Source organism: Gracilinanus agilis, chromosome 3 (genome assembly GCF_016433145.1).
Source record: "Gracilinanus agilis isolate LMUSP501 chromosome 3, AgileGrace, whole genome shotgun sequence".
Lineage (NCBI taxonomy): Eukaryota > Metazoa > Chordata > Mammalia > Didelphimorphia > Didelphidae > Gracilinanus > Gracilinanus agilis.
This window is the reverse complement of record NC_058132.1, coordinates 122243978-122255609: the sequence shown is the minus strand read 5'-3', so window position 1 is coordinate 122255609 and position 11632 is coordinate 122243978. Positions and strand designations below refer to the sequence as shown.

The following is an 11632-nucleotide window of genomic DNA, read 5'->3' as shown; positions in this document are numbered from 1 at the left end:
ATATATATATATATATATATATCTCCCTGAGTCCAAAGACCAGGTTATTTGGCAGGTGGGGAGGGGAATATTAGGTTTTAAAATTTTAATTCACAGATAGCTTTGAGGTCCGAAGACTAATGCAGATAAGAGGCTTTCCTGGAAAGAACCCCCACATGGTAATTCGATGAAAAGGTTAAAAGCTGCATCTTCAGATTTGGATTAAAAAATCCCAGCCTGTGAGGTTGTTTATATTAATTTTCCTGTTAAGGTGGTAAAATATTTTAAATCTAGATGACATCACAACTCCTTATATCACATTTTCCTTTTAAATGGTTTATTCCATAGTAAAGCTAAATGGAGAGGATCCAAAAGGAAAACTATTTGTTTTGAATATGAAATTCTTCATAAGATGATGACTGGCTTGTTTAGATGGGCTCTCGGATCAACATCATATAAATATTTCTATAATTATTTATATTAAAGAAAAACAAACATTGTAAGTTCCTTGGACAGGTTTGATCTCTAATTGCTCTTGGTGCAGTAGTTAGCATAGTTTGTATATATGTTAAACCACTACGGCTACATATATAGAGACTTGTAGTTATAAAAAACCAGTCGTCATGAGAATAGGAAATGTATTTTGTTTTGTTTTTATTATAGTAGACAGAATATTGACTTAAACATTCTGTGCTCAGGGCTAGAAATAAAGTGGGGGAAAAAAACAAGCAGTGCTTATCTTCAAGGAGTTTATATTGTAAGGGAATATAATATGGAAACAGAAAAGTAATTACAAGATAATTTGTGGAAGGAAAGAGCCCAGACTAGAGGGATTTGAAAAGCCTTCAAAGAGGAGTTAGAGCTCCAACTAAGCCTTAAAGGAAGGTCGTATTCTAAAAGGTAGAGATGAAAGGGAATGTAGTCCAGAGACTAGGGTGATGGGCAGTCTACAGAAAAGTGAGAGATGGAATTCTGTTCTCAGAAGAAGTCATTTTGGCTAGGATGCAGGGTAATTGAGGGACTAACACAAAATTAGGGTTTGAAATGGGATGAGTTTTGATTAAGATAAGGGAGAAAGGGACTTCCAGGTAGAGGGCAGGATGTACATAAACTAGTTAACTATTACTATTAAGGTTTCAGAGTGGGGTTGGCAGGGAGGCAGAATGAAGGCACAATAGGGATGACGAACTGGGGCAGCAGGGAGAAGAAGAGTAGAAATTGTGGTAAGGACCAAGCCTAGGTTTAGGTAGACTGAGGCAAAGGAAGAAATGGAGAAGAAAGGAAATTATGATCAGAGACACAGACAAATTATTCAAAAAGAAGAAACAAGGAGAATAGTTAAATAGGCACTTCTCCAGGTGAAACGCTATAAAAAGTAGGGTCCATTTGCACATTCCATGTGCTGGAATCAGATTTAATATTTTTATAAATGATGCACAAAAGATCTGCATGTGCTCCTAAGCTTCTGTACTGATAGAAACATGGACTTATGTCGCTTTTACCTGTGTTTTATCACTGAAAGTCATTATAGTATACCAATATCTTGAGACAATTCAACCCAATGTTTTGTAGTGGCCTCAAAGGTCACTGTGACATTAAGCATCATTAAGAGTAACGTTAGAGACAAGAAGAAAATGCTCCCTTATCCCTGAATGAAACGACAGCGTGGCCAACACTTTTTTCAGCTCTGGTTACTGAACCATAGGAAAGCTATTAACAGGGCATCTAAAATGACCAAAATGAAGGTGAACGGACAAGGACAAACAAAATAGCAACTTGGAAATCTTTGGCCTTGGTAGATGGAATCTCAGAGGGCATAAAACAGAAGTTTCTAAAAGCAAAATTATAACTACAGAGATATATGCTGGAAAACTAGAATCTGAAGAGATAACTTAAAAATGGTAAATTGAGGACAAATGAAAAATACTTCCACAGAAAATGGTGAATTCATGGATGGAACTCAGTATCCAGAATGTGAAAAAAGATTGAAAAACCTTTTTTTTTAAAAGTGCTCATGCTTTTTTTTTAATATTCCCTGATAAAGATCTCATTTCCAAGCTATATTAGGAAATTATTCAAAGTTATAGGACTGAGAGTCATTCCCTAAAGATAAATGGTCAAAGGATATGTATAGGCAAAGTTTACAGGAAAAAATCCAAGCTATCATATGAAAACATTTTCTAAATCACTAATAATTAGACTGATATAAAGTAAAGAAAGCACTCTGAGGTTTCCCCTAAGACCTATCAGACTTGCAAAGATGACAAAATAGTAAAATGATGGAGGGGCTACGGGAAAACAGGTACACTAGGAAATGATTGGTGGAGCTATGAACTAGGCCAACTGTCCTGGAAGGCAATTTGGAACTTTGCCCAGAAAGTTATCAAACTGTGCATACCTTTTGACCCTTTACCCCAAAAGAAATCAAAGAAAGAGGGAAAGGATCTATATATACAAAAATATTTATAGCAGCTCTTTTTTGTAGTGGCCAAAAATTGGAAACTAATGGCATATGTTCCAACTGGGGAATAGTTCAAGAAATTGTGGCATATGAATAAAATGGAATATTACTATGCCATAAGAAATAATGAAATGGACAATATTAGATGAACCTGGGAAGACCTTTATAAAGTGATGAGATCAGTCTTTATAACACTACAGAGAAAAACCACTTCAAAAGATTTTAGAATTCTAAAAATGCAATGATAATGATAAACCATAATCCAAAAGAACAACAAAATATGCTGCTCATGAACTAAAAAATCAGAAAAGAGTTATACATTTCTAGATGTGGCATATGTGGGAATTTGTTTTGGTGAACTATATATAGGGATTTATTTTTTTTGTTTCTAATTTGTTTAATGGGGGAGGGATAATGGGAGGAGCAGATTAATTTTAAAATACTTGTTACTGAAAAATTTTTATGTAAGGAAAAATGCATTTTTTGACAAACATGTTTTGACAAATTCCAGTATGTTCTATAAAGAATTACGAATGAAAATTGTGATGATGTTTGAGTGCAGGGACCATCCATAACCCTTTTGATTTAACATTAGTTACTGTTAAAAGTTACTAGTTGCTGTCAAAGACAAAACATCAAGCTAGAGAAACCTCAAGTCTGTTCTGGCATGGAAATTTTTATGATCTTACTCTGCTGACTCTGTCCTTTCAGAATCATTCTTCACATGCCTGAGAGATGTCCTACTGCTACTTTAACAACTTCTAGAGGATGGATTAGTACCATTGCTGGTGAAGCATGTTAATCAGACTTTTTTTTATTAAATGTCACATTAACTACTTCTTTGCAGGGCCTCTATATCCCAAAAGCTAGAGTCAGGAAAGCATTGGCTAATTCCAACCTAGACGGTATATGGTTGCATTTGAAAGGGTAAAGGAAATACTATTTGAAACCCATGACACGTCCTTTATCCCCTCTCAAGAGATCCATTATTGGAAGGGGCTGAGGCCAAGCTCCAAGAAAATGGTACCGACGACGACAAGCTGGAGTGTTTATTTCCCTGCGTCTGAGTTGCGTACTTCTCTGAGCCCCCAGTGTTGCCTGTGTGTGGCCATGTTTAAAGATCAGGTGTTGTTTACGGCTAGATTCTCTGAGCCTCCAGATCTGGGAGGCAGATACAAGCCGTAACCCATGCTGTGGAGCAGCTGTGGGTGGCGGTTTGTAGACTGTTTGGACTAGAAAAACTTTTCCTAATAACAGATGAAAACTCTACACAAATTTCCTCAATCATTTAAAATAAAGAAAAATGTGGCCATTATTCCGGTACAAATGGTTCTTTGTGTTGGAAAATCCATACTCTGGTTGCTCGTGTTCTGGTGTCAATGAGATGTAAATCAAATGAGTTTCAACTTATATGGACTGAGTATTTCTTGTAACCAATAATGCAGAACATTGAAGCGAGCTTGCCAAAGGGCTTTTTTTCCTTCCCCTTAATTTCACCTCTGGGTTGGTCTTGTATAGTTATCCTGCTACATTAGCTATAGTGACATTTTATATACCACCCTGGGAGTAGCTTAAGTGCTTCCCCTTTACCAAAGCTAAAGACATTTTCAAAATTCTTATGAACAGTAGGCAGAATGTAATCCATATCCCATACAGACTCGCGCCGTGTGTGGTGGGTGCAGCATGCATAAAATTGTACATAAGCAATGTTTAATCTCATGTGATAAAAGCTTAATATTTTTCCAAGCTCCCCAAAGATACATTAGTCACAGCTTCTTACCTTTAATGGAGGCTCAGGCAATGGAGCAGAAAGTTCTGGAAGCCTAAGAAAACAAGAGATCTTTGTCATGGATCTTTACCCACAATCAAATGGAGGGGCCAAGCAAATGCAGGGCTCAGCTTCCATTTTCATGATTCACCTTGAAATCTCTGCTGACCTTAATAAGCAATCAAGCTCAGATAGGAAAGAGAGAGTTCTTTATGGGGATAAATCTATGAAACACATCAGTGCCTATAAGAGTATGAGTAATTATTAGGATTGTAGAGTTAGGGCCAGAAGAGGTCCTTGTAGGATCATCTAGTCCAACACCCTCATTTTACAAACGAAGAAACGGAGGCCCAGAAAAACAAAGAGCCTCGACTAAAGTCATACAAGTGGCAGGGCCTTTGCCAAACCTTGTAGGCTCTGGGTGGTCACGTGCCGTTTCCAGGATCCTATTGGCACCAATGACACCAAACGGTTTTAAACTTTGATAGAGCCCTGGGTACTCCCTCCCCAGGTGGAGATCCCAGAGACAACACTGAGGCCAGAGGAGAGATCATGGCGCCGGTGAGTCTCTGACACCCATAGAAATTGGCAAGTCAACCAGCAGCCTTTATTCTAGATCTATACTGTAGCTGTTAGAGAGAAGGTGAGGATTGCAACAGACTTAAAAGATACTGAGATCATCGTGTTTGCCCTCCAAATACCTTGTATTTAACTACTCTGTACTTATTCCTTTCGTGTTTATTCTGTGTATATATGCCTACAGATGTACATGGCTTCCTCTTTTAGAGTGTTGACATTGTTTCATTTATTGTATCTGTATTCCTCACACTTAGCTGGGAATGTTAGTTTTATCTGAAGAGACAATAAAGGCATGGGAAAAAAAATTAAGACACACAAGAATGTGCCAGCAAGCACAAATAAGTACATAGAAGGATTTTATTCTCTCTAATACTAAGGGAGGGTGGAAGTATTTTATAGCTCCTTGAAAAGAGCAATTGTGTCTTTGTATCTCCAGAACTTAGTAGTACATAGCGGGTACTTAATAAATGCTTTTTGTTTTTTTTCTGTGCTATATTATAATAAGAAATATATATACACATTATCACAAACACACAAGGAATCTGATCTGAATTGTAACATGATGACTCTGTACCTAGAGGAGGAACTTTATAATGTATTTTCAATGGTTACTGGATATATGTGTTGAGGGATATAAAAGAATAAAGTAATCAGCAATGATTAATTCATTTGTCTCAGAAAAGAAGGTATGGACAATTGCAGGCAGTCTCTTGCATACATCAACCAATGGCTATCTCAATATAGATTTAAAAGAGAAAACTGTTTTAACTCTCCATAAAATATCAAAATAGGAATCTTTCCCTTTTAGCTTCTAATCTTCATTGGGTAAACCTTTTCTCCCAAACACTAAATCAAGAATGTTATGTGTTAGAAAGGAAGGTTCTGGTGGTGGGGTTGGAGTTGGGGAAGAAGTAAAAGTGGTACTTTAAAAAATGTTGAAAAGATCAGTAAAAGCCAAAATTTTAAAAAAGGGATTAAAAATAAAATAAAATTCAAAGGCAGCTATTTAAAGAATCCTTACTACCTAGCACAAAGTAGTAATTCAAACACTGGAGGGACACACACACACACACACATATATATATATATATACACATGCATATGCACATACATATACAAATACATAATATACAATAGTACACAAACATATAATAACAAATAATAGCATACCTATATAAATATAATAGTAGCAACAGTTCTCATGAATATAGAGATTTAAGTTTTACTATACATTTTCCTCCCAAACCTGTGAGGAAAGGAGTGCAGGTTTTAGAGCCCCCATTTTATGGATAAGGGAATTGAGGATCAAAAGGCTAAGGAGTAACTTGACAATTGTCCCAAGTGTTGGCTGAGATTTGAACAGCACTCCCCTGCACCCAAATTCAGTGCCCCCCCAATACAGGATGGTTTTTTATTTCACAAAGAAACTTAATAGAACCTTTAAATCAAATGGGTTTTTTTTCCCCTACTAAATAGTCCACAGCTACATTTTTTTCACTTTCCTGAATTATCATGATGCAAATCTATTAGATATCTCTGAAACAGATAATTTGAGGATAAAAATAAATGTAATGCATTCATCTTCCTGAATCACACTAACTCTTTATTTCATCCTTTGTTATGAAGTAGTTTTGGTATCTAGAATTTTAAACTATTAAAAACCATTAAAACAAACTCCATTCTGATATGAAATAAGTGGAAATCCCATTATCAAAAATTATCATCTGATAAGCAATACCTTTTAGATCAAGAGACTTTTTTTCTTGGCTAACAAGAGACAGTACACTTCCTTAGCATAAAAAGGCAGTACACTTCCTTAGCATAACTAAACATAAGAAATACTTACTTTAAGTATTTAGCTAAGTCTTCACTTAATTCCTTAGGTATATATTCGGATATTAGGCCATAAGCATAACGGATGTAATCCTCTAAAAGAAAATGAAATTAAGGCTGTAAATGAGAAGAAAAAAGAACCAATCCATTATCCAAGGATCATTTTACAACTGAGATCCTTGCACGCTGTAGCTTTAACAGTATGGAATAACCAGTTTTATATGCAAAGGATTTTTCCCTTAGCTTAGTAGTTCTGGTTATTTCTCTTCCAACATAACATTTATAATGAAATCCACTATAACTAGGGTGATCATTTAGAGAACTGAAATAATCTACAGACTATGTCCCTGAAAAGGTATTTGCTTTAAGAGGATACTTAATGTTATGTGTCTTTTCTGTAGAACTAATAAAATTTGTATTTTTTTTTAAGTAAAAGGCTAACTCAACAGAATGTATAATCATTAATCCTAAAGCATCTGGATCTTACAGTTATTTGGCAAACGCTTCAGGGCTAAAATATGGTTCTGGCATTAACTGGAAACAGTTAGATAAGACCATGGAATCCATTTCAGAGCCTTATTCTTAATGTCAGTATTTCATATAAAGTACCAGAGCATAACTAAACATCATTAGTAAGGCAGGATAATCATATGGGGGCAGAAATTGCTCAAAGTCATTTTCAGAGTTGGGAACTTCTGTTGTTAGAATTCTCTCCATCTCTTGTCCTCGCACTACTTATAAACATGCAAATACTTGATCCCATCAAAATGATTATTCCCTCTAATACAGAACCTACAGAACTCATCTCTGCCTGCTAAACTTGTCTGACTCCTATTCATGTCCACCCACACATTTGCCACTGAGTTGTCCATCCATGGGGCTAGAGGTCCTTCCTCACTGACATTCCTCCTAACATCGGATAGGTACTAGAGGAGTAACCTGGCCTTCTATCTGTGATCCCTTGCTCTCACCACATTTGGTTACATTTTTTGGATGATTTATCACTCTGGCCCTACACTGTACCCTCCTCATAATCACACCAACTTTTTCCATTGTCCTCTAAGTGACACTCATTTTTTATTCTTTGGAAACCCTGATATTCCTTGACTAGTGACCATACCAAAATAGACCATATCAAAATCATGTGTATGAAAAAATAGGTTATTTGTATTACAAAGGTAGGCTTTTGTTTTTGAGAGAAGTTTGTTATTACTAAGCTAACAATTTCCCAAAACAATTTAGCATATTCACTTGTTCCTAATCCAATTCTAGGCCCAACTTTTTGTCCAGTGGCAGAATCTGTTCGATATATATGACTCTACTTTCCTTACTCTTTGTATCTTTGGCACTTCTCACAGTGGCTGGCACCTAGTAAGGATTTAATAAATGCTCATCTACTTGTCAGTTTTCTTTTTCCCTTACATGGAGAGTTAGGATTGCCATAAAGATAGTGTCCCAAATTGTGCCTCAGCATCAGCTGAAAAGATTAATAAGGCTTTATGCCAATTTGACCAGGAAAACCTAACATGCACAATGGCACTATTGTACAGCCTTCTTTATAGCTATGAAACCTGAACCACATTTAAGAGTAAATAGCTGGTTAATATCACAGTCACAATCCTGAAAAAGAGCCTGTAGATGAAGGTAGTCAAAATGATGTTGTAACAAACACTGTAACAATACTTTGATGAACTGTGAATTTTTGCAGTAGGAATAATTCCTTTACTAGTGTCAATTGTGATCCTTTCATAAATCATCCTATGAGATACCTATTTGTATTTTTTTCTAATAAATCTTCTGTGAGGGTCTACCAAATGCGCTGAAGTCCTTCCTTCTTAATCTTTTTAATATGTCATAGTAGCACTTGTATTGTCCATCTACTGTCTTTAATTGTTGTTACATGATCAGTCTGCCCCCTTTTCTAGTCCTGTCATAAATGTCCTGGAAAGTACTTCTATGTATAAAAGCTATCACTATAAAAATGCTATAGTTTATTTGTTCTACTGCCCTCTGGGTTAGTTGTAAGTAAAATCTTTCTGAGATCACAGAGTTCTATGATTTGTAAACAAAGAGTATCACCTAGACTAGTGATGGGCAAATTTTTTAAAGAGGGGACCAAAGGAAAGGAAATGCTCATCTGACAGTCTGTTTCTAAGGCAACTCTTTCGAAGTTTCATTGTATTGTATCCTACTCACTGTATTCATCAGATTAGGAATAATGTCTCTGCCGGATAGAACATTTCAAGGGGCCGCATCTGGCTCATGGGCCTTAGTTTGCCCATCACTGACCTAGACAACATTTTCTTTGAAGAGAAAGGATCCTTTTAAGCTTTTTTTGATTAGGATCAATAAAATAATTATAATTTCTCAAGGATGATTCATCTTGATCTTTTCCTCAATTCCATTATTGACATAGCTCACTGTCTTATCTACACCCATGCAAAATAGTATGACAATGGACTAATTTAGTAGGTCTAATACAAATTATAATCTGAGCAACATGTACATTTCATCCACTTTAGTTTTCCCAGTGTGGATAGCCAAAAATTTTTCTGTTGCCTTGCTTTGGATTTCATGAACGAGATTTTGCAGTATTCTTGAATTCCATACAAAAAGCATCTATAAAAAGGAACATTTGTAAAACCACCATTCATTTACACATTTTCCAAGACACTGGTAAAGTATCTGTCAATCTTCAGTAGGTCAGCAAACTTGTGATTACAGTTATAAACTCATTGCTTTGTACAATTTTAATGCACATATGGGAGAAACTTTATCTGAAGTCTTCAAGATTCCATTTTCTTTAATTTTTAAAAATTAACAAACAAAACACTAGGTTCTTACATTTTCTATGCTTCTCAACTGTATGACTATAAATATTTGGCCTGCTATAGAAATCATTTGCAAAAGCCTGCTCATTCCCTTCTCATGTTTTCCTCTAAGATTCCCTTAATGCACAGATCATCCTAATGTTTTATAGAGATGAGAAAGCAGGTACCTTGATCGGTAGCTAAGGTTTTCTTGTTCACTTATCATTTTAATGTGTGAGATGTCTTTTCTTTTTAGAATCTCTGCTTCTTTTAGAAATCCTGAGAATTTATCTAAGTAGTTTTTAAGCTGTGTCATGTCTAAGATATATTCCTTTTTTATATATTTAGCCAGACCTAGCCATTCATCTTGACTTTACCTTCTGACATGTTATTACTTCATATAATACACTGCCTACTAAGATGATCGCATCCAAATGTGATTCTATTATTGCAAATTATGTGAAGAGAAATATATACACACACACTGGCAAATCTGTTCTACTTTGCATCTGTTTGTTTTCCTCCCATTTTCATCTATAAATTTTTACAAGATGATCTGCTTTTTTTCACTACTCTGTTAGGCATTACCGTTTATAATTTCTGTCATCCTCTATAATTTAGAAATGAGGCAAAAGGTCCTAGATTTGGAGGTAGAATGGAGAATAACAGCCACCAAATCCCAGGCCTTCACTTTATAGTTGGAGAATCCAAGGCTAAGGGAAGTTAAATTATTTGCTTGAGGTACATAAATAACAAGCATTGGAAAAATAATTTTAACCCAGGTCCTCTGACCTCAGAGTTAGGACTCATAGTGTACCACATTGCTGCTTAGCAAAGCCAAGATCTGAACTAAGGGCTTGTTGTATAATGGAGCATTGCCTATTAGGCATCATGCCTCTCTACTTGGCAAGGTAATTAAATGATCTGGTTGAAATTGTTTCAGGATTCAAAAGATATTCTTCAACCTCCTTATTAGAACAACTAGCCTACATGAATTAAATGTTCTTAAGAAATGATAAATTGATTAATGTAATTTCCCATTTTTCAAAGTAGAACCTATTAATTCCTAATAGTTTTTGCCAAAGTCTTCCTTTGGTCACTTTCACACTGGATATATTTTGACATGAAAAGCAGTTAAGTGGCACAATGAGAGACTGCTGGGCCAGGAGTCAGGAAGACTTCACTTCCTGAGTTCAAATCTGGCCTCAGACACTTATTAGCTGTGTGACCCCAAGCAAGTCACTTTACCTTGTTTGCCTCAGTTTCCACATCTGTCAAAAGAGCTAGAGAAGGACATGACAAACCACTCCAGTATCTCTGCCAAGAAAACCCCAATAGGGATCACAGAGTCAAACCAAAACAACTAAACAACAAAATATTATGGCATATAGTGACTTAGTTTAGAGGATCTCATCAAGTTCTCCTCCTTTCGTCCTCACAGGTGTTGACACATAAACGGCACATAACATTGGGCTATTTAATCACAGATCACAGATGCAGAGCTGGGAGGGACCTTGGAGGTCAACAAATTGAACCTTCTCATTTTACAGATGAGTAGATTAACGTGCCTAGGGTCACAGTGTTTCTAAGTGTCTGACACAGAATTTGAACTCAAGTCTTCCTCACTCTCAAGTCCAGTGCTCTTTCCTTGGTACCACTAAGCTGAGCAACTTCAAATGATGCTGCAGAGCTCTGACACATTAGGAGATAGCAGCAGCAGACAAGCCAAAATTGCCTTGGGAACCAAAGATCTATGGTCTGTGATGCTGTCTGCCAACAGCAGCTACACTGAAAATTTACTGGGCTCCTCTTAAGTGTTGAGTACGCTGCTAGATACTCTGGGGAGTATTAAAAGAAATCTGAGACATGGTCTCTCCCTTAAAGGAGTTTGCAATCTGAAAAGCAGCAATGACGAAAGGTCTCTTCAGCCACCCCTGCACATATGGGTAGTGAGCATTTCAACATGACTGTTTTCTTATGTGGATGACGACAGTTGCTTTAAGGAACTCTTACTGCATTATACAAACATTAAGAAGTCATTTTTTTTTTTTTTGTGAACTACCACTCTCCTATACTTAAACTGTTTTTTTTATATGACTACTGATGGCCTAACAGAAAGAGAGAGAGAGAGAGAGAGAGAGAGAGAGAGAGAGAGAGAGAGAGAGAGAGAGAGAGAGAGAGAGAAATAAAGAGAGGGAGAGA

At 36.3% G+C, this 11632-nt stretch overlaps 1 protein-coding gene across 1 annotated transcript in view; it reads right to left on the bottom strand.

Annotated features, from left to right (window-relative positions):
* The window catches only part of RNASEH2B (ribonuclease H2 subunit B), a 77364-nt gene that overhangs the window by 4619 nt on the left and 61113 nt on the right, over window positions 1–11632 (bottom strand). The window contains exons 7-8 of the mRNA XM_044668945.1: window positions 6634–6713; window positions 4221–4263 (exon numbers count right to left, since the gene is read on the bottom strand). Of these exons, the coding sequence (XP_044524880.1) occupies window positions 4221–4263; window positions 6634–6713 (123 nt within the window). The remainder of the gene's footprint in view (window positions 1–4220; window positions 4264–6633; window positions 6714–11632) is intronic.